This window comes from Lingula anatina, chromosome 2 (assembly GCF_051362555.1).
Source record: "Lingula anatina isolate TDL-2025a chromosome 2, LinAna3.0, whole genome shotgun sequence".
Classification (NCBI taxonomy): domain Eukaryota; kingdom Metazoa; phylum Brachiopoda; class Lingulata; order Lingulida; family Lingulidae; genus Lingula; species Lingula anatina.
Genome location: NC_141768.1, coordinates 36,479,857 through 36,502,567, shown reverse-complemented (window position 1 = coordinate 36,502,567; position 22,711 = coordinate 36,479,857). Strand labels below are relative to the sequence as shown.

At 36.0% G+C, this 22,711-nt stretch overlaps 5 protein-coding genes and 1 long non-coding RNA gene across 16 annotated transcripts; 3 read left to right on the top strand and 3 right to left on the bottom strand.

The window, feature by feature from the left end:
* Positions 1-503: 503 nt before the first annotated feature.
* Positions 504-2,863, bottom strand: LOC106151463 (exosome complex component RRP46). 4 transcript variants are annotated; one of them, XM_087003529.1, is made up of 2 exons: positions 2,704-2,863; positions 504-1,216 (listed from the first exon to the last, which is right to left on the bottom strand). In XM_087003529.1, the coding sequence occupies exon 2, from the start codon at positions 1,210-1,212 to the stop codon at positions 568-570; it is 645 nt and encodes a 214-aa protein (XP_086859655.1). In that variant the 5' UTR covers positions 1,213-1,216; positions 2,704-2,863; the 3' UTR covers positions 504-567. The 4 variants fall into 4 exon arrangements, with proteins under 4 accessions (XP_086859655.1, XP_013380191.2, XP_086859653.1 ...); XM_013524737.3 differs by lacking the exon at positions 2,704-2,863 and adding an exon at positions 1,929-2,001; XM_087003527.1 differs by lacking the exon at positions 2,704-2,863 and adding an exon at positions 1,771-1,926.
* On the top strand, positions 2,176-9,735 carry LOC106151454 (putative ATP-dependent RNA helicase DDX5). 2 transcript variants are annotated; one of them, XM_013524720.2, is made up of 13 exons: positions 2,176-2,387; positions 2,739-2,979; positions 3,225-3,321; positions 3,473-3,606; positions 3,741-3,806; positions 3,925-4,066; positions 4,264-4,424; positions 4,612-4,784; positions 5,304-5,414; positions 6,410-6,471; positions 6,612-6,671; positions 8,055-8,291; positions 8,819-9,735. In XM_013524720.2, the coding sequence occupies exons 1-13, from the start codon at positions 2,335-2,337 to the stop codon at positions 9,283-9,285; spliced, it is 2,004 nt and encodes a 667-aa protein (XP_013380174.2). In that variant the 5' UTR covers positions 2,176-2,334; the 3' UTR covers positions 9,286-9,735. The 2 variants fall into 2 exon arrangements, with proteins under 2 accessions (XP_013380174.2, XP_013380173.2); XM_013524719.2 differs by lacking the exon at positions 5,304-5,414 and adding an exon at positions 5,102-5,212 and having other exon boundaries at positions 2,177-2,387.
* Positions 9,736-12,775: 3,040 nt separating this feature from the next.
* LOC147763664 (uncharacterized) lies at positions 12,776-15,996 on the top strand. The gene is made up of 2 exons (XM_087003998.1): positions 12,776-12,895; positions 14,204-15,996. Exons 1-2 carry the CDS (start codon positions 12,838-12,840, stop codon positions 14,614-14,616), a joined length of 471 nt encoding a protein of 156 aa, XP_086860124.1. The 5' UTR covers positions 12,776-12,837; the 3' UTR covers positions 14,617-15,996.
* On the bottom strand, positions 13,410-17,614 carry LOC106151470 (uncharacterized). Of its 5 annotated transcripts, none has more exons than XR_015332785.1 (4): positions 17,432-17,614; positions 17,041-17,172; positions 15,990-16,201; positions 13,410-14,556 (listed from the first exon to the last, which is right to left on the bottom strand). It is a non-coding gene; the product is annotated as an uncharacterized LOC106151470 (long non-coding RNA). The 5 variants fall into 5 exon arrangements; XR_015332786.1 differs by having other exon boundaries at positions 17,099-17,172; positions 17,432-17,610; XR_001237228.2 differs by lacking the exon at positions 17,041-17,172 and having other exon boundaries at positions 17,432-17,613.
* LOC147763663 (uncharacterized) lies at positions 16,376-19,139 on the top strand. Of its 3 annotated transcripts, none has more exons than XM_087003996.1 (2): positions 16,376-16,900; positions 18,112-19,139. In XM_087003996.1, the coding sequence occupies exon 2, from the start codon at positions 18,255-18,257 to the stop codon at positions 18,735-18,737; it is 483 nt and encodes a 160-aa protein (XP_086860122.1). In that variant the 5' UTR covers positions 16,376-16,900; positions 18,112-18,254; the 3' UTR covers positions 18,738-19,139. The 3 variants fall into 3 exon arrangements, with proteins under 3 accessions (XP_086860122.1, XP_086860121.1, XP_086860123.1); XM_087003995.1 differs by lacking the exon at positions 16,376-16,900 and adding an exon at positions 17,066-17,203 and having other exon boundaries at positions 18,112-19,138; XM_087003997.1 differs by lacking the exon at positions 16,376-16,900 and adding an exon at positions 17,693-17,850.
* A 428-nt stretch (positions 19,140-19,567) lies between these two features.
* On the bottom strand, positions 19,568-22,179 carry LOC147763662 (uncharacterized). Its single transcript, XM_087003994.1, has 5 exons — positions 22,102-22,179; positions 21,740-21,821; positions 20,396-20,701; positions 19,942-20,060; positions 19,568-19,732 (listed from the first exon to the last, which is right to left on the bottom strand). The coding sequence occupies exons 3-5, from the start codon at positions 20,679-20,681 to the stop codon at positions 19,583-19,585; spliced, it is 555 nt and encodes a 184-aa protein (XP_086860120.1). The 5' UTR covers positions 20,682-20,701; positions 21,740-21,821; positions 22,102-22,179; the 3' UTR covers positions 19,568-19,582.
* Positions 22,180-22,711: the final 532 nt, after the last annotated feature.

Below are 22,711 nucleotides of genomic sequence, written 5' to 3'. Positions count from 1 at the left end.
TTTCCACATTTTGCTTTGTCATATGCATATTCTATGACTTAGCAATTTATTTATATGCGAGAGACTGCTTACATTTATACCTGAAGAATGCTGCTCCTCATTCTTCCCAACTAGGATCCACATTGGTTCTCAACCATTTCTAATTGGTATCAATACATACACTGTTTGTATGTTGATTCGGGCAGCACATGAGCACCTCAAGTTTCCCATCATTTTTCCTGCTAGACATCAAAGTGATACTTTGATTCATCCAGTTATAGACAATTTAAACAAATGAAAAAAAATTAAATCACAAACAGAATACTAATTGTGCTAATTTCCCAAACTAGTCTATAGGAGACAGAAATGTTGGATCTCAGCTTACATTAGTATCAATTGATGAAATTTTAATTTGCATTCTTTAATGTTGAGAAACTAAGTGACATGTGCAGCAGAATAATTTCATTTTGTGTACTGTAAATGCTGAGTACAATTGTACAAACAACCTCTTAGAACACAACAAGTTTGTAACTTGGGATCACATTTTATTGTGCCATGACGAAACAGTAATACTCCAATTTAGTACATTTACTTTGATAGTTTTCTAGCCATTGTGTCTCTAAAGAACTGGAATATATGTTTACTAGCTTCTCTGCAGTGAGTTAAGCATATCTGGAACTGGTCACTAGTGTAACTGCCTGTAGTGTAAGTGGCAATCACCTCAAAATTGCTACTTTCATACGCAAAAATCATCAAGGCAGTCAAGTCAGATTCCTGTTCAAGAGTGGGATCTAAAATCAATTCACCTTCACTATTCAACCCACATGTTACTGTTGCCACAAGATACTTCATGTCCACACAGGCATCAAGCATAGCCATACAAACACAGTTGATACATGTGGCCAAAAAAGACCCAGAGTTATGCATTTCTTGGATAACAATATCAATGGCAGTCCTGGGATACAACGTGGCAGCAATGGCAGTCTCACATGTGTTTCTTAGAATCCTCTCTTGGATTTTTTCTTTGCATCCTGGCAAGCCAACTTTCATTTTGAAAACAACTTCCACCGAGGCTTTGTCTGATAGTTCTTTAGCTACCTTCACCTCCCCTGGTCCATAAACTGCTGCTAGTGCACAACAGTCCCCTTGGCTAAAGCTTGCAGAACCATCTGAACGCGAAAGGACACTCACTTCACTCAGCATGGGTCGAAGTTCCATTGAACTGGAAGGCATTGTTCTGAAAAATTAAAATGGCTTCATGAAACATGTACAGGTATCAGGCCTGTAGACAAGGTGGTTTAGAAAGAACCGCCCTTTTTGTCAGGAAAAGGTCCATTCTGGGTAAAATTTGATCTAGGTACACGTAAGTTTCATTGAAAATGTCCACTTTTTCAGGAAAAAAAATATCTTTTGAATTCGCTGGCTACGGGCCTGTGTTCTACTATGTGGCAATGACTCTTGTCATCTTGTTTAGGCAAATGGTGAAATTTCACTTAACTGCCTTCATCGAGGCCTTATAAAAAAACTGATCACTGATAATCCCATACATCAATAATGACCAGAGGAGAATGAATGATATCTACTTTGTGGAAATATTTAAGCAGTTTTAGTAACTTTTAGTATCTCATTCAATTCGCCCTTACCCACTTTATTCACTTGGCTTAAACCGATTAAACGTGCTTATAGACACTAACATTTTAAGTAAAATTACAAATCTGAGCAGGGATTATGACATTTATAACTTAACGAATGCCAAGTTATGACTACCAAATACAAAATAAAATCCCGTACGTCTCCGAGTTCAAACCAGAGTCTAATCAAATGGAGAGTAGGTTGAGGTAAATTAGAGCAAAAAAGTACTGTACTGGCTGTACAATTTCGAAGCTTAGAATCAACAATCTTAATTTCATATTTGGTAACTCTAAATCCGAAGCCTGTGTGTCACCCACCGAGAATTAGAACCCATTGTTGATCGGTGCGCGGGCATTCACGTGCTAGACATGCGCAACGATTTACGCACAATGAAACAAAGGCGCGCCAAAAACTAGTTCTAAAATCGACAAAGTTTTTTGGTTTTGAAATTTGTGAGACAATAGAATATATGATATCGTTGACTTTGAATTATACACCTGATAGCTTATTTAAGAAATTTTAGTGATACATGACGGTTTTCGTGTTGATTGCGTAAGAATACTTCTATTCACTTCCTGCCATTTATCGCCATTTTTCCATTGTAGAAGTGAGAGGAAGATATTGGGGTCTCAAAATCTGCAATTTTAACTGATCCAGAGAGTAAACTTCGCTATTTTAAAGAAAACAAGAGATTTATATCTTCGGAAACTACCAAGGTACAAAATGTCCCACAGAGATAGAGCTTTTGACTCAAATAGTAGATCAGACCGGCGTGGGTAAGTACTCTGTTCAAAGATGGCTTTGCGCTGATTCACGTAGGATATTGAAAATGACATTTAGCCACGTTGAAGCGACTTTAAGTAATAAATATGAGAGTAAGCCGTTAAAAATGATCGAAAAACTTTTATGTAAATGTTGTCTCAGCTAGACTTGCGATGCTTTAGAACAAAAGTGGATCATTTGTGGAATTTCGAAATCAAGCCACCATTTTGAATTTTTCTCATTTTTTCTCAGTTTAATAAAGGGAATCTAAAAGTAGCCTGGTCTCTTTCAAAGCCACCTGACTGTGCTCAAGAAAAAACTTGTATTTACCTATTTTCAGCGTATAACGAATATTAATTTTGCAGGTTTGGAGGTGGTTCAAGGTTTGGCAATGACCGAGGGGGATCTCGCTTCAGTGGAGGAGGCTATGGTGGCGGCAGTGGATTTGGTGGAAGAGGCGGTGGTGGATTTGGAGGAAAAGGAAGAGACAAGCTGGACACCAACCCTGGTGATAGATTAAGAAAACCTAGATGGGATATGGAAAAACTCCAACCCTTTCATAAAAACTTTTATCATGAGGCCCCAAGTGTATCAGCAAGAGGAGAAGTAAGGGCATCTTATCAGGGATAATCATTATTTTATTTTACACACAGTCTTGATTGAAATAAGTAAATAATAATATTGCATTGTAAAGAAAGATGTTTTTATTGTTAATTATTATTATCTCTCTTTGGTAATTTGCAATAAAAAAAACAAAATAAAAGTATTGATATGAGGTACTAATGGTTTTTCCACTCTTATTTGAATTTAGGATTGTAGTATCTTTAATGGCCTTTTCAAATGTTTTCTAGCCTGAAATTACTGCTTTCATGAGAGCCCACCAAATTACAGTAAAGGGAAGAAATGCCCCTAAACCTGTGATACAATTTTCTGAAGGAAACTTTCCAGGTATGTTGTTTAACTTGTTCTGTTCATTTCATGAAATCGTCATGCTTGTATTTTTTTTTTTAATGAAAATATGATAGATATCATCCTGATTGTAGTTAAGCATAAATAATGCTTAGTGATTTGGTCGACTGATTTTATTGTTGCTCTTCAGATTACATCATGAATATCATCAAGCAGCTGGGCTGGAAAGACCCAACAGCTATACAGTCCTATGGATGGCCCATTGCTTTAAGTGGGAAAGATTTAGTGGGAATTGCACAAACTGGTTCAGGAAAAACCCTGGCTGTAAGTTTTTGTGATGCATGCTTTAAAATATTTTATATAGGGTTTGCATGAAAAGGCTGTGATGCATTTGTGCTTAAATTGAATGAAAATAATTCATGTTAAAAAGTGCTGATTGTAAACATTTTCTTTTTCAGTTCATCCTACCTGCTATTGTTCACATTAATCACCAAGAATATCTTCAGAGAGGAGATGGACCAATTGTAAGTATCATATCTCATAATTGATTAGATTAAAAAAAAGAGATTATTTTAGTGATATTGAACATCTTAGAATGGATTTAACTGTTATGCGTAGTAATACATCTTTCTAAATTTATAGTGTTTAGTTTTGGTGCCAACAAGAGAACTAGCACAGCAAGTCCAACAGGTTGCTACTCAGTTTGGATCCACTTCGAGACTGAGGAATGTATGTGTGTATGGAGGAGCACCAAAGGGACCACAGATTAGGGATTTGGATAGAGGTAAGTTGAAAACCATGGTTGATACATTGAATAACAGTTAACTATTAGTTTAACTAATGGAAAAAATGGTTGTTAGGCCAGGGAAAAAAATTATTTCTGTGGAATTAAACTTCAGTAATTTTTGATTATACATCCTCCTGATAGAAATAACCCCTAATCAGAATAGAAGGTAATGATGTATCACTTCTTTTACCCAGGTGCTGAAATCTGCATTGCAACCCCAGGTAGGCTTATAGATTTGCTTGAGTGTGGCAAGACTAATCTACGGCGTTGTACATACCTCGTGTTAGATGAAGCTGACAGAATGTTGGACATGGGTTTTGAACCACAGATTAGGAAGATTATTGAACAGATCAGGGTAAGAAGCTACATTAGTAAATCTTCTCTGGAAATTTTGTGCTATTTATGTTCCAAATATGAATAAACAGTAGTGTTAGTTATTAATACCCCTAAAGCAACTCTAAAAATTTAATTCAACTTGTGTCTGTAGCTAAAAATGTTTGATGTCAAAAAGGTTTAAGCATCCATTTCTCTGTCCATTTTAGCCTGACCGTCAAGTGTTGATGTGGAGTGCTACGTGGCCCAAAGAAGTTAGAAGTTTGGCAGAGGAGTTTTTGCAGGAATATGTCCAGATCAATGTTGGAGCACTACAGTTGTCAGCAAATCACAATATCTTGCAGATCATAGATGTTTGTGCAGATAATGAAAAGGACTTCAAGTAAGTGTGATCAGATGTTTGTTTATACTACTACACAATTTGGAATTTGGTTCCTAATATCTATAGGTAAAGTGGATTGGAATATGTTTAAGATTTTCTTCCAGAGCAGTGCTGGGAAATATTAAATGCTCTCTGTAGTTGATAGTTGTACAAAGTGATCGTAGAATACTTGTTTTGTCTGGAGTACATGTTTGAATATATATATTGTTTGCTTAGTTGAGGCATGGATGCTGAGGCAATAAGTTGCAATCACTCTGCCATCAAAAATGAAATTAACGGTTATTTGAAGTATGTGTTTCCTTTTCCTGTTAACGCAGACTTTGTAAACTACTGGAGGAGATAATGGCAGAGAAAGAGAAAAAAACTATAGTTTTTGTGGAGACCAAGCGACGTGTGGAAGACATCACGAGGAAGATGCGGAGGGAGGGGTGAGAGTGGAAGAATATATGTCGTATATATGTGTATATATAATAGTTTTATCAATAGAATGCTTAAATATGCCTGCGGATTTGTTCCTAGGCTGGGCAAACTCCTTGAGGAGATCATGGCTGAAAGGGAAAACAAGACCCTGGTTTTTACAGAAACCAAGCGCAGGGCTGATGACCTTGGCAGACGTATGAGGAGGGATGGGTATGCAGTGTACACTGTTACCTTCTGCTTCTTATGTAGCACAGGTTTAACACTAAGCTTTGCTGCAGTCTTGCTGTGATCAAGGGGGGAGGGGTGTTTTGTTGAAAATACCAATTACTATTTTAAATGTTAATTCACCGTAACATATTTGGGGCAAATAATGTTTTAAAACGGTAATTCTGGCTTTTTTCCCCAAGATTGTCTGATTTTACATTTTCAAAACTTTGTCCATAAACGTTTTAGTTGCCTTGTAGTCATAGATCAGTCTTTGGTCCAGTTCTTGTTAACTCATTTAGCTATATCCTTACTGTTTGTTTACTACCATCTAAAATAAGGTATTTTTAAGTTTTAAATATTTGAAATTGCCATTGCTGTTTTGGATCTGTAAAACACTCCTGTGAGCTGATCACCGTTTTTTCAATTGGATTTTTAAAGATATCTGAAACACATTATTGAATCAAGCTGCAAAAGCTGCTTGCTTTTTGCAAATATAAACATGCTTTATCATGCCTGGATATTGTCTCCAGAGCAGTTAAAGGTAGTTTGAATACAAGCATTTTTCAGTTAACATTATTGTCAATGTATACGTTTGATCTTCAAAATATGAATGTGAGTTTTTTTCAAGTGGTGTCACCAGTGATGGTTAACTTGCATGTTGAAGGTCATCCTGCCTGAAATTTTACATTGGCTGGCAATCAGTTGGTCAAGTTGTATTCCAATATGAAAAATTTGAGTGTTTGTGCTTGAAAATGTTTGGAGCTTTAGAAGAAGTGGGTTAGAAAACCTTCACTGACTTACATTGGTTTCCATGTACTTATTGATTTTATATTAACACTTGTGTGTTTCAATCCTAACGTTTCTACTATTCTCTTTTAATAAAGCTAACATTTGTCTTTTGTATTTATTACTGTTTTCATTGTTTAGGGTTTTATTTTTCAAACTATTTTAAATATCTGGGAGGTTTGAAAAATGAAGCAATCACTTTTTACCTTCAGGTGGCCAGCAGTTTGCATTCATGGAGACAAATCTCAACCTGAGAGAGATTATGTACTTAATGGTAGGTTACTTGGGTCATTCATTTTATGATAAGCATATTGTTTTACGAAGGTGAAAGAATTTTTAATACGAGGTTAATTTTAACATTTGCATTGTGTAATGTGTGTACATATGCATAATGTGCTATTTGTACTTTTCCAGAATTCAAAAATGGAAGAACTCCGATCTTGGTTGCTACAGATGTTGCTTCACGTGGATTAGGTTTGTACTTTGTAGTTAAGAAAAAATTTAATTATGTTATGAATCTATATAAAATCACTTTTAGTATATTTTCCTGAAAATTAAAATGAAATGTTTAACTTTTGAAAATGCAGATTTCAAATTTGGTTAGACAGATTGTGATCATTGTTTTGCTTGTTATTGGATAGTTGTTTACACTGATCTTGTCTCAGTTACTTTTGACAGATTTTCTTGTGGCAGGACCTAGCCGGCATGACATACTGGTAAGCTTTTGGGAGGCATTATACACAAAGAGCTGCTCTAGTTTGAAACACAGATGTGCATTAAAGTGGCATGATTGGGTTAACATGTCAACATATTTAGTGCTATGGTGTGTTGTGTGATGGGTAAAAGCTAGTGGTCTGTGCAGAATGGTATTTCTAACCCTTTTCAAGAAGGATTACTTCCTCCATTCTCTTTTGATATTGTTGGTTTTTTGATGTTTGGGGATAATAGTTTTGAAAAACTGTGGGAATAGACATTAAGCAACTAAAGTTTACAAGACTGCTGGCACCAATTGATGTGCGGACAACACCCATACGCAAAAGGAAAATGCACCACCTAAAGTATACATGACTTAGCAGCTGTCTTTGGTGTTAAGAATGAACAAACCTCCCTGTACTGCAGCGCATAGTGGGTCATGTCGGGATATCTGCCAGTGTACATTATTTGGATGATATGGCTGATCGTTTTCCATGTTGGACTTTGCTGTAAAGAAAAATAGCAGAATAGTACTTTAAAAGTTTTCTGGCATGTTGAAGCTTTAAAATTTTGGGATAATGTTTTTACTTTTGGAACTCCATCTTGCTCCATATGTTTCTTATGATGGGCTTTTTAATGGAACCTGCTGCTCCGTAAGTAGGATACATTCTGATGCCCTCATTAAGAAGATCAGAAGATAGTTTTATTGAAGCAAAGTACCAGTGTATAAACTGCATGCTGCCCATTTGGGAGGCCCTCTCAAACTGTGTTGGAGACTGGTTTTAAAATGCTGCAGCATACCCTGGGGTTACAGGTTGTTTATAAACTGACAAATGGCATGGAAGAAAAAAGAAGAGTGAACATTGGTGAGTGTACATAACCCAGGGTAACATTTGCTCCAACCTAGGAGAGGTTTCCTGCACACGGCATATGCGGTAAGTTGGGGGTCGATGATCAGCCATGCATTTAGGGTTGATATTAATCTATTGACAGATGTTGTTTATAGATATTTCCATACAGAGGAAGATCTAATCTAATCAAAGTCTCTTATTAGGCCAAGAAGAAGGTGCTTCAACTTAGAAGCTTTGACTGACATTCTTTTTCTCTTACTTTTTTCCAACTTGTTATGGTTTTGATGTATTCAAAAACCGTAACAAATCACAGATGTGGAGGATATCAAATTTGTGATAAACTACGACTACCCATCGTGTTCTGAGGATTACGTACATCGCATTGGTAGGACTGGCCGAAGTAACAATACTGGCACAGCTTACACCTTCTTCACACCTGACAACGTCAAGCAGGCCAGCGACCTCATTGGTGTTCTGAAGGAGGCCAATCAGGTCATCAACCCAAAGCTCATGCAGCTGGCTGAAGCAAGCAGAGGCCTTGGCGGAGGACGTATGTAAAGTTTTTTGTTTGTTTTAGTTACAACATCAGTCGTCAATTGTATGTGGCACACAAAAGCGTAATTATAGCAATACACAGCAGAGATGTTATTTGCTGTTGTATGTTTTATACAGTGAAGGGTGAATAATTGTAACAGACTTATCCAACAGCTGGTGCTTTGAACAATAGGATGAGCACTTGTATTTTGCTTCAGTGCTCAAAAGCATGTGAAAGTGCAGACAAGCTTGTAAGGGAAACACAAGTGCCATTATCCTATTGCTTGAAGCCCTGGATGTGCAAGAGTAATGTTATTATAAAATATTTTTGTCATCAGCCTGACTTTGACTACATGTTCAAATTTTTAAGTGAAAATTATTGTTTGCTTATGTGATAACTTGGAAAATGAGCTGTTTTGATCATGACTTGAATAGTGCCAATAGTTTTAAACAATTGATATATTTTATTTCCCCAGAGAAAGTTATACTAAAAAGGGTTTATTAATAGTATATAACATTTGGGAAAACTTGGGCTCTTTTCAGGTCGTCGTTACAGAGGAGGCACTGGTGGAGGCAGGAACTCTCGTGGGGGAGGAAACAGTGGAGGGTATCGCGGTGGACATGATTTGCGCAACAGAGAAAGTCGTTTTGGAAGTGATAGAAGCTATGGGGGTGGGGACAAGAGTTATGGGGGAGGGGATAAAAGTTATGGTAGCAATTCTAAGAATGGTTATGGCAGTTATGGTAGTCAGTCGTCATCATCAAAGGGACCAGGAGTTAAGCCTTTGATGCAAAGCGTTGTCCAAACAGCACCACAGACCAATGGCCACGCAGCACATCCACCACCTCCAGCTGCCCCTGCTTCAGGAAAAGCTGCCCCAGCAACTAATGGTTCTGGTGGCATGCAAAACCTCCAGCAGATGGCGATGATGTACAGTCAGTGGATGACACAAGGTCAGGCACCACCCACACAGGCTAACAGGAGTTATACTGGCTACCAGTATCAATAGAAATGTGTTCTAGTAACTTATTTAGAACTTTGTTTCCGTCATTGGTAAGTACACAATTATGGGTCCCTTTTCTGAAAACCATACCATGTATATTAATGGGATCTTTTAAGTTTGTTTTGGTGTAATTTCAGATTGAGTTTGATTGCATTGAAGTGGTATGCTGTATTTTTCAGTAGGGGGAACTGTGACTGTGTACAGACATTTAAATTAAATAAAAACTAGAGGACCATTCGTGTACAGACAATAACTGACTACTGAACTATTTCAGGTATATGTGAATGATTTTAATGGAACTTGATAAGGAGTTGTGTTCTAAGGATTTCTAGGATAAGCAGAGGGGTTTCTGGGATAAGCAGGAAGGGGAGGGGGGTGTCCAGTTATGATTTTATTTCAGTGTTAGAATATATATGTGGCTTTAAACACAAAGTAATAAAAGTATTTAATTAACTACCACTGTTCTTGCTGCTTTCATTAAAAAGATGCTGTTTTATCTGCACATTTTCTCATTCTTATAATTCGGTGCATAGTGTGTGAGAATGTAATAGCGGTGGTCTTTAAAGCGGTAATGATTTGGAAAGACGTGAATATGTTCAAGAAAAAAGCCACTGTATCCATCATTTCGAAATTTCTGACTTTTGTGCAAATAAAACTGGAAACTAAATGTTTTTGGCAAATGGTCCTATCACAAAATTTTAAACACTCCTAGCGCATCAGCATAATTTTAAGTTATCGGCAAATATTTATCTTCTGAAAACCTGTTTGATATAAGCAAATTTTGAATTCTTAGACCAATTCTTATTTCCGTTTTCACAGATGTAAAGTGCAAGAAAGTCCTTGCTTACATTTTGGTCTAAGTCAAAAGTGTTGCATCTATACAACTGAAGTTCAATAGACTAAAACGCAAAAAAAATACCCGTCCCACTTCAACTTTCGCAAAAAAATTAAAAAACCTCGTCCACAATTATAAATCAGAAGGTCAACTTTGTGAAGCCGAATTTCCAACGAGTATGCAAAGATTTCAACAAATTATATCCAGTCCGAGAGCTGGTAGATGGTACATGTTAATATCGACCACGGCTTCCCTAGGTCGAAATCACTTTGCTGGTTGCACTATTTGATATCAAATGAGTTTTAAAAAAACATTTACAAGTTTGAATGAGTAAACCAGACCTATAACTTTTTCTCAGCGTGTTATCACGTGCCTTATCACAGCTTCGGTGAATCAACTGTAACTAAGTCAACTTGATGAAGAACGCAGATGAGGCTATTTACATTACATCCCCTGGGAAAATTTCTCTTTTAACGTTCACTTACGGTTCTCAATCTAATCTATAACATTTGATGTATTATTTTTTAACAGTTCCAATGTCGTTCTGTAATGAATGTAACAGAACGAGATCTGTTTTGGGAAGCCCTTCAAATGTCATAGAACAAATTTAGAACATTTTTCATTCAAAAGAAAAACGTTCTAGGACAGGTTGAGAACCGTAAGTGAGCGTTAAATGAAACAAATTTTCGCAGGGGATGCTTTTCCATCTTGACTTTTGTCTTATTAGACATGGACAGATTTAATCAAATATGTAATTTTGTCCATGAATTGGACAACTATGATGCGCCCCCCCCCCCTCTAATTTTTAAAGAGGTCGGTTCAACACGGTGGTTTCGCTTTTGTCAATTTGTATAATTTGAAGCCTTTTGGTGTTCATATTTTATGCAAAAGGAGCTTACCGAAAACAAAATACTGAAAGCATTCAACTGTAAAAACTTCACTGTCCTCTTGTTTAGTAGTATCAATATTAGTATATGTCAACAATATCCCTTTTACTGGGGTTATTTCTTGCAAGATCGTTTACCGTGCAGACTAACCCGAAAATGACAAGCCCGTATAAATCACTAGCTTCTTCACGCTGTATTTAGAAGAAAAAAGTGTTTCTAACAGCAATTATCCAATTGTCTCTTGTTAACCTTCTTACATTACAAAACCATTTTACTGAAATCTTTTCATTACTGCCATGAAGCAGCATGTAGTTAAATCATTCTGATTTCTGCAAGACTTGGCAGACAACGACCAAAGTTTGAGCCAGCATTCTTTTCTCTCTAAATTAAAAGTTGCTATCTTTAACGAATAAAACAAGATTTGTTGTCCAAGTTGCTATGAACCGTTTGAGTAAAAAGATGTCATTCCAAGAACAGCGCAGGAAAAACGGGACGTAAGTCTCTGGTAAAAAAAATTAGCGGCTGGATACCGAGCTCCAATTTTTGAATTTCTGACAACCACATGAAAACCTGTCTAGCCTGTCTACATGTTTCTCAATCTCGTGTACGCAATTATGCGTTTTACAAAATTTGCCAAAATGCGAGTTTTGTGCGCGAATAATGACTACATTCATTTTCTTTCTGTCTATCTCTTTTACTCAAATTTCATTTTAATGACTGTCACAGTTTTGGCTACTTTATTACTATTGTTAATTTTTAGATATGCACGCATCTCGCATAATAAAATTTAAAAAGCTTATTTTGTGATTTATTTCTCATCAGTGCCGCGTACATACCGACACATCCATGTGACAAGGCGGAGCACAGGTGTTATGCAGGTCTTGTGCTTGTCCACGCACAGTTTCAAACACACACCACTACTTACCATAATATAAAGCCTGAATTATGCTTCTTTTCTCAGATCATCATAACTTCTTTCTTGGTCCTTTTTGCTAAACAAATGTTTATTTTAAAAAACTCTATTACAATTTTAATAGAATAATTTTGTTTCGCTTAGACGCGTACGAAGACTACAATCTTCCTTTTTACTTTAATACAGGTATGCCGTACATTCTGAAAGACCACAGAAAGCCCAACAGACGGTGTTGTTTCTCCATGCACCAACCTAGTTTTAAAAGCATTTAAGAGCAAGCTTGTTTTTTTTTTTTTTTTTTTTTTTTTTTTTTTTTTTTTTTTTTTTTGCTTGTTAGACTTGTTACTTCGTTTTTCCAAGGAGTTATAACAGAAGGTTTTAACTCCTTGGTTTTTCTTACATGTGCGAAAAAATAAAACAATATCGCAGAACTTCATTTTAGACCAACATTTTGAGCTTTTCAGTTAAGATAAACCCGTAGTTACCACTCCCCCCCATTATAGTTACTATTGGTCTGAATCATTCAGTCGAAAAATTAGCCGACAATGTCCAGAAATAAACATATGATTTCTATTTTGTTTACTCAAAAATTGGTGAAAAAATCAGCTGCTGAGATTTGCATCACTGTCCCGAAACGTCTTTGACTTTCGCTTTCATTTTCTCTCAAAGTAAGTCGCACAAGCACACATATAGAAAAACGGATCAAAGCACACCGTTTTCGAGTGTTGTTCCGTTAACAGATCACTTTACATTATGTGAGCATAATGTTCAGGTGGGTTAACACGTTCGAGGCTGTAGAAAACAAGGTGTCTGGCTTGTCTTGGCTAATTGCCTTTTTGTACATCCGGAAGTATCGAAAGTTTGTTCTAGTCAGAAGATTCATTATTTTTATTTATCTTGGTTTGGTTGAAATAACTAATGCTATGGCCAGTAGAGAGAACAGGAGGTCCGTAACATATGCCCCTGATATAGTAGACACAGGTGAGACGATCTTTCTCTGATTTAGTAATTGATTAATTTCTGAAATTTATTGAGACCCTTTAAATTTTTACATACATGTAGTCACTAGACCGTGCAGGCCCGATCGGTGGTTTAGTGCTACAGTATGACATTATCGATGTTATTAAGTGGACGCAAGTTATTATATATAATTATAACCTAAATTCGATGTTATCTATTGCTTTTTCCGCTTAATTCTGTAATCTCTGTGTCGTATGATGGAGTCATTTCACAGGACACACCCAAAGTACAGTACATGTACATGTTATGATAAAATATGTAAAATAAATATTAAGTGACCCATTACTTGTACTATTTAAAGCATACGATTCCTTGCATTCCACAGGCAAGCTATCAGGATTTCTAGCCCTTAAAGACTGGGTTAAACTCAAAATCTTCTATATCCTCACGGGTGCTCAGGATATCCTGAGAGTAGTAATTTGTTTTGCCCTATCTAAACAGCTGTTTTCAACAAAGGGAACAGACTCATGCAATACCATTATTTATACATTCTCTTTGCTTTTTGTATGGAACGTCTACTATATGATATACAGTATCTCAATGTAAATATTTTTTAATTTCCAAGTTACTCTTTTAAAAATCATTACTAGTATATGTACATGTAGTTGTGTATATCTGTAGCTGGGCCATTCATTTACCATATATATATATATGTGATGGTTTACATCAATTAAGCTCTTCTGAACTTATAACATATAGCCCAAACATGACATGATATGTTTTGGACTAATGGACAGGCACCGTCAGTTTTCCAGCGCCTACTTGTAATCAGTGTAAATTAAAATAATTACAATGACAAAGTATTTTTTGCAAACCAATAAATAAATACAAAATATCTCCCGGAAGTGCTTTTATACTAATTGTATCATATATTAAGAGCATGTCAAAATCTTTAACAGAAAGTACTTTCTGGATTCCACAATTTTATTTACCTTTACTTAAGAGTCACACTGTGTTAGTTGAGCAGCAATTCTTAGGACACATCTACTGCAGCAAGGAATGGTCATTTATTAGATTTTATTACATTTTACTTTATAAATGTTATTGATTATGGATTCATATGTGATAGTTTCATTTTGAATTATAACTTCTAAGAAATGACCAGTTTGTTTCATCATTTGTAGTATTGCACAAACTTTTCACTCTGCTACTGTTTACACAAAGTATCAAAGTAACCTCGATACTTCAGTGCAGTACAATATCTATATAGTGTCATGTAATTTCTCATCCAGTTATGACATCTTATAAACTTACACTTCACTGTTATAGGTGGCAGTAATGACTCGGTCTTCCCTTCCCCCGAGACGCATACTCATACCACGCAAAGAGGACCTCGCCACGGCAGTCATGCTGCTGCAAACATCATTGCTCAACTCCCTAGTCACCAGCCCTTCTCTGACACACACCTCACTGTGTCGCGGGCACGCTCCCTATCCCATCAGAGCAGGAGCAGTCTTCGGAGACGATCCACCATGAGGACCACTCTCACCAGGGGCCCCACATCACGCGTCCCCGCATCAGGCTTAGGGGTGGACCTTGTGGACAGTGCAGTAGAGGTGGAAGATGAGGAAATGAACTGGAGGCGACGTCAAACCATCAAGGATATGACCACTTCTTTGACTCTAAAAAAACATTTCAGGTACAAGTATGTGCATGGTAGAAATACGTGGTTATACAATTAAATAGTGTGATTCAACACATGGTTGTTCTGAGATAAACTTAATTATTTATCAACTCAACTCCCCTAGAGGCGGTCACATTTTCCTTTCCTTGCCATCAATTAATTGTTGCTCATTTTGATTTTTTTTTTTTTTTGGGAGGGGAGGGGGGCTATTTTGCATGGTATCCAATTTCTTTTCTAAGGTATACTATTTAAATTGCTTAATTATTACAACATATTATGAAAACAAATATAGACATGTCAGCATGGATGCAATAATTGTAATATTTATTATATTTTATTGGTATGAATTGTACATGTATTTATCTGCTTTTGAGTAATAAAATAAAATGGTCATGAGTAGTATGTGTTTTTTTGTTGAGTTAATGCATTGTTTCAGAACAGATGTATTTAGAAATGAATGTGATAGTTGTATGTGTAGCATGCACTTTATTCTCTGTGCTGCCTGTTTCCTGTTTTTTCCCATAGTCATTTTTAAAGAACTGATTTGTTTTGCAGAATGAGAATATAAAATGTGAAATTAAATGAAAAAAATAGGAAGCAAAAAATAAAGCAATATTTTCTTCACAACTGGAGTTAATTGATAGACCCTAATTGTGCAGTAGGAGAAATTAACAACAGTTAATTCCGAAAATGCAGCCAACTTTTTCAATGTAAATTGTGTGGTAGTTCCAGATAATAGCTTTTCTAGGTAAATCATGTATGCTCCTTATACCTGCATATATCTGGCATAACTAATACAGCGTTCTACACGTTTGCAGAAGTAACTGCATGGCCTAGATAGTTCTTTTCTAAGTAAATGGCATGCCCTATTTTTAACTGCCTGATACATAGTTGAGCACCCTTATCATATTGAATTCTATCCATTTACAGTGATTTTATGATGCTCTTGCTGTTAAATGAATAAAAACTCTTATCTCTCCAAAACTGCCCTTACCCTTTGTCTCTCCCATCCCCCTCCATGTTTAATGTATCATGCTGTTTATGAATTGATACTGAAATTTTTAGAAGATAAAATCAGTGGATTGATTTTTCTGTAGTCAATTGATAACACCATCAGGTTGCCGCAAGAGTATTAAGTGTGACTAGTATTTTTTGATATAATATTTTGTTTCCCATCAAACGTGTTTAGAGTGCACTTACGTATGAGCTTAAAGTGACCAAACACTGATGATCAACAGTAGTATTTACGTGGTATGCATATGTATAACAGAATTTTATTAATTACGTATTTTATGAGAACAGAGCCCTACATAAATTATTCCAAAAGTGAACAGACTATTTTTGACGTAATAGATCAAAATTGCTGTAAGAGCAAAATGTGGCGTTTTCATAAAGCACTATAAAGCATTTAAGTCAAGCTGTTCTACTTACCCATATTGCTCAAATTCAGTCAGTTACATGAACTTTGTCAACCCATATGATGTGAATCATGTCTGCGTTGAATGTGCATATATATGTCTACGTCATTTAGCTTGGCTACCACTATAACTGTTCCAGAGACTTATAAACTCCACATCCACATAGTCTTGTGTATGCAGTATCAGATTGGTCTGATAAGAGTTGGCAAACAGCATGGTTAACTTCTGCAAATAAACTTGTCCAATGTAGACAGATAAATTAGTTTCCATACTGATTAAGACATTGATGGCAGTTTAATTTTGGGAAAACCTGAGAGTTATAGTTATTTGTAAAGTCAAATCTGTAAAAAAATATTTATATATCTTAAATAATTTATATAACATCTTATACCAAAATATACATTTTAAGATTTCTGCCAAATTAGAACTTTCATGAATTGCTTTAACATTCTTGCTCATGAAATATGAATGCATTGTAACTGAATTATTGGTTACATAACCTGCATTGAAGGAATATACATTAAATTGACTGGGACCATACTGCGTCATATAATTTTTCTTGTAAATTCATTTTCTAACACTTGGAAGAACAGAAAATTTGTGTAGTCTAGTTCATTTCAACTTTATCAGCACTAAAGAGGCTATTAGGTTATACAAACAGTCATGATTATTGTGTTCATTTAATGCCAAAGTTAGCAAAAAAAAATGATATTGATCTATTAGTGTGTTATTTTATTGTATAATTGAAACGTCATCTTATAATCTCAAACTCTATTTTCTTTGGTTTAGTTTTATTGATTGCTTCATTAAACATGCCTTGACAGGTGATAAGTTCAAAGAAAACTTCCTTGTTGGTTGGGGGGTATTCATGTTTGGTTTGTAAAGGTTTTGGATAGTTACCACAGAGAAGGGTTATGAAGGAAGGTATTAAACTGAGTATTTCATAAGTAGGTAGTTGTTTAAGCAAAGATTTTTAAAAGCATATGGCGCAAGACTAATTTTTCAACAGGTGGTTATCAAATTAAAATGTGTTTCAGTCAGATTGTGGTTTAGCCAAGCCTAACCATATTGCAGTATCCCCTGCTGTATTGCATTTTGGACTTGACCTTGATTGGAACCTACAGATTTGGAGCTCAAAGTGCCTTTTCGTGTTGTTGAGCGTGTTCTTCAAGTAAAAGGTCTTTCGGGGTAGTAGCCTGGTGTAGGAGTTTGGTGCAAGAGGACAAGGTAAAAGTTGTTATTTGCCATGATATGTTATATGCGTATATTGATTTAATGTTCATGTTACAATGTAGATCCTTCAAACTGGTGTCCTCGGCCTGTAAGCCAAGTTAAGGACACAAGTAAACTGCTTTAAAATGATTAAACCTGATGAATAGATTGTTGTAGAGGTAAGCAAGCAAGTATTGTCTTTGTGATTTAAGCTATGCAAAGTTTGTATAATACAATACATACCTTTTGATTAACTTGCCTGTTCATAATGTAACAGTAAGAGGGCTAGCTAGGTTTCTTCCTTTCCAAGATTTAAATCCATTTTATATATTTGCTGTAACTTGATATGGAACCCTTGAGTAGCAGTGCTTAGTAATAGATGACGGTGCTGTTCTTGGAATAAGTCCGAAATCGTGACACCAGGCTTAAGAAATGGTAAACATATTATTGATCATGTGATTAAGCAAACAGTGGGGGTACCCTGCTTCGAGTGTGTAGTTTGACAATAGGTACTCCATATTAGCCTATTCAACTGTGGACATTCCACAGGACCTTGCTATACAAACTGCTCGTGCATGCATGCTACAGCATGTGGTTCTGTGTATGAAACGGATCAATATTGAAGAATTATACAATAACCCACAAAGTGGACTGCATGACAGGTATATCTTATTTAACCTTACTGAGTTAAGATCATATTTCAGAGTTGTTAAAGTTATTGACAGTTTGGTATGTATTAGTTGTGAAACAGGAACTTTCATGGGGCTTCGGTGTAGTTTCATATTAGAGGGTGGGGCTGATTACCCTGCATTGTGTATTGTTGAAAGTACAGGTAGACTTCAACGTCACTTTCACTTTGATCAGTTAATAACACTTGTTAGAAATGTACTATAGACTGATATAAATGATTTTCAAATTTTCAGGGAAAAGCCTTGTGTATGTAGAAGTCTGTTCAAGCCGGACTTTCATGTTTGATAAAACGGGGAAAAAAAACACCTTTCTATCCAACAAAGACAGGGAGATACGTATATTGTAACAGGCAGTTTGAAATAATCAGCAGCTAAGGATGAATGGGCATGACTATGGTAGACATGACCAGCATGGAAGGGGGTATGGAAGAGGACCTGACCCATATGGAAGTGATCCCCGTAGGAGGTATCCTGATGGTAGGGAACATGACCAGGGCCCACCTCCCAACTTTAATGTGTGGCAAAATGGCGGGTATCAGGATCACCTGGGTGGGAGAAGACATGATGGATATAACGAGAGACCAGGTGCCTATCCACACATGGAAAGAGATGGAAGATTTCACGGTGATAATTTCTCAGATCGTGGCGTCATCAATCCAGCATATGTTGAAGATGATGACTTTACACACCAAACCATAGGAGCACCGCATCATTTTGATTTTAATAGAAATCCAAATATCGACGGCCCTTCAGCAGATGTGGCCCAAATATTGGATAATCTTCCGACCAGAAAGCAGCGCGATGTTTCTGGAAAGAGAAAGTCCAGATCCCTCAATTTTCATGCCAGAGTTCATAGGTGAATTTTTAGTATACTACAAGTTAATTCCTGGAATGTTCACTAGAAACAAATCTCTTTTGCTATAGCTTATGTAGAAATGTTGTTCTAGAGCCCTGATCTTGCTTATTTACTGGATACCATTCAAAATAGCTGTACATTGCCATTGTACTAAATTTGATGATTATTTCATATCTAATTACTGTATGGTTTATGCTGATTTTTTCAGAACTGCTGTAGTTAACTCGATTTCAATCTCCTAGTATAAATGAGAAAAAAAATTAATGCTTGCTACTTTGTTGCCCCATATTTAATCACATGTGTTGCCTAACTTTATGTTGGGTTACATGTCTTATCACAGTGTAAAGAATGATTAAGTGTTCTAGATATCTGGTGTGCTGTATACAGTTTACTTTAGGGTCTTACACAATTTATTAAGGCTTAGCAGTTTCTGATACAATATCTGGTCTTTTTTTTTTTTTTTTTGTGACCAGTAATTTATCCCCTTAATTTGTACTGTTCCTGTCTAACTGCACTTCACCCTACAAATGCCAAAACATTTTTGTGTTTCAGCTTGAATTTAATGAGAGAATTTTTTTTTTTTTTTTTGGAAAAAAATCATATTAACAATCTAAATTTGTACAATATTTATCACATGTTTAAAAGAAATATAAACTCACCCAAAATGAAATAACAGATTACAGGCTTTTTGGGGAAATACACATCATACTGACCATCACAATTTTTTATTTTTTCCTGACTGTGCCAGATCCAATATGAGTTTCACTCAAAACATTTCCACAGCACTTATAAAGAGAAGAGCCCGAGAAGAGTCATTAAGTGTCACTTAAAAAATCAAAAGTTCTAAACCTACCTCCTGACCATGAGAATCAAACTAAGCAGGAAATAAGCAGCTGTAGCTAACAGATAAGCTAGGGACATGTTGTATACAGTCTGCTTGTCCAGAAAGGTCTTGTTGAAGTACTGCCCATAAAACAAGATGGTGTCTTCCATAAATCCCTGAAATTGATAAATAACTTATTGTTAGATGCTAGTAATAAAAACTGGATCAATAACTATAAACAAAAATCCTAGTAAAATCTTTATTCTATAAAACAGTCTTAAATATTAAAGGGCAACCTTAAGCAAAAACCTGCTCCCTTAGGTGACAACAACTCAAGTTAAAATGGTGCAGTACACAGCCACAGAACATAAGACTATACACATACTGTGCCTTGCAAAAAATCCAAGATATAGTCTCCTGGTGTGGCATTCATGGACTTGTTTTGAAGATGTACCCTATAGTCCAGAGTACATTCTTGTGCTTGACTTACATAGTCCTTATTTCCTAAATGAAATACGCACCACAAAAAAATTAAGAAATCTATAAAAAGCTTTAAACAACAGACAGGGAATAATGCTTTATCTTCTCCTAATTTATATCCACAAGTATGTTTTGATCAAACATATAATAGCTTGTGACTAAGTGTGTGCATACGTGTGTGTGTGTGTGTGTGTGTGTGTGTGTGTGTGTGTGTGTGTGTGTGTGTGTGTGTGTGTGTGTGCGCGCGCGCGTGTGCGTGTGTGTATGTGTGTGTGTGTGTCCGTCCGTCCGTCCGTCTTCAACAGAGATTTTTACAGAAAAATTGTGTTGCTAGTACAGTGTAAATATAAACATGATACCTGACAGAGCAGCCGTCCCCCCACTGGTGTCATTACTGGAACTGGTCCCATTGTCAATGACGACAATCACAGTAGTCATGGTGAGGGTGGTCAGAGATTCAGTGGTCATAGTGACATTGGTCATATTGTCACCAGCCTGTTGGGAAGAGCTAGGTGTAACAGCAACAGTGGCCAAAAAATCATGGGGCTCAAGTATCAAATGGGGCAATGTGATAACACAGAATGTTATGACTGCTATGTAGACGTTCAAAAAGAAGATCCACTTCACAAAGCGAAAGTAGGACATGATGCCAGTACCAAAATGACCTGAAATGAAAAAGAATCTTGCTTGTATCTTCCTCCAATTTAAACACTGGTCAATTAATTTTGTTAAAACCATATTTGCAAAGTCACCAAATATTTACAAGGCAAATTGTAAAATCTACAAACCAGACAGTACACTGTACTACATTATTTGACAACTTTTTCAACTCTATAAAAGATGTACGTGTCTTTAAACTTCCACTATCTAGAAAAATAATGAAGTAATTCTTCAGTGACATCTTTCATTGTGGAATACAGCATTTGTATATGAGGCTTTCTGGACACATTTTTGTACATGCAGATGTATGTGCAGGTGAGCAATGGTGGAACACGTACATAAATCTGTGCGACCATGCAACCCATCTCATGGGGCCATCTAATCACCATCATTATTATACTAAGACCACACTCAGATTCACACATTGTACTAGCTAGGTCAGTCCACTCTACCAGTACAATCAGTGGAATCAACTTTAATTGGTTAACATGCCTCATCGTGGCCTAGGAGGTAATTTACCATCGTGTGCTAATTAAAGTGATAATCCCTAGCAGAGTTGCGGGAGATTTTTGGTAAAATACAATTAGTGGAATCGGCTTAATTGTTGTAAATGCCTTATTGAGCCCTAGGGGGTAATTCACTATCGTGTGCCGATCAAGCTGATTCCACTGATTGTACTCTAGCAATAATCTCCAGCAGAGTTGGACCAACCCAGCTAGTATGATGTGTGAATCTAAAGGCGTCCTATCCCAAGACCATTTAAAGGCACACGATTTACCTCGATCACAACTGTGCTGGGTAACACAAGAGTTTGATTATGTTTGGTGCCTATCACCTGCCTGTTGGGATGGGTTGTAATAAGTTAAAAGCTTCCAACTTTACTGGAAACAGGGCTTTTTATGAGTGTCCATATGTTTCTCCTTGTTATACAAGTACCTTAGTGCATGAATATGATAATTTTACAATATATTTACAGAGCTTAAAACAGTGAACTGGATAAACATGCTATTGCAAAGCAATATAACGGTACAGTTTTTGCTTACCTTCCACCTCCTTGAAGGACCCCCGCCACACCTCAAGATTGCTCAAAGCATCTTTGAAGCGGACTTTAAATCTTTCCCATTCCTAGAAATGACAATAATAAAAATATTGTGTGGATTATATGCTCAAAATTTATTTTCAGGCAGTGTAATTGTGATGAGCATTTCCCTTTGTACTTAATGGCACACCCTTAACAAAACTTAACAATATAATCAAATCCAGTGTAATTTAAACAAGATTCTCAAATAACCTCAAATATATACTGTATAATCAAAGTATAGTGTATCATATAGTGACACACACAAAAGAAGGTTCTTTACAATGAACCAAAAACCATGCATGACTTGTTTTAAAAGACACATACCACTGATCTGTTCAATTTCCATTTTTCATATCCTGAAAGTTTTGTTGTGGGAGATGACTTCAAACGATCCCTAAAAAAAAGAAATTAAAAAAAACAGTCAATACAACCTGACAGGTCTGAACAAAAATAGGCTACTTTTTTCAATGGCAAAGATTCACATTTTGCTCACTTCTACAATATTAATTTTTTTCTTTTTGCATTCATTTGTTTCAAACTATATTTTTAAAAAAAGTAAAAGGCCTTCAATGAAATAATTTTAGAATCACATCAAGACTATGATATATATTATTTCATACACTGAGTAAATTTACAAATATATAAAACAATACTTTTTGAGAACAGGTTTTGAATTCTGTGGGTTCTCATTTCATTCAGTACATTTCAATAACTGGCTTCTTGAAATAACAGATTTGCAAAGTATTTGGAGAATATTGAACACTTTTCAAAATATCTTGTGTATCAACTTGCCAGTTGGCAAATGTATAAACATGAAATACAGACTTGACATTTAATATGGAATATTTTTTCCAAATCATAATTCATCAGTTTTTTTCCTATTTTGCTGACTGATAAATGAAAATAAGGATTAAAATCGTGTTTTAATAACTTT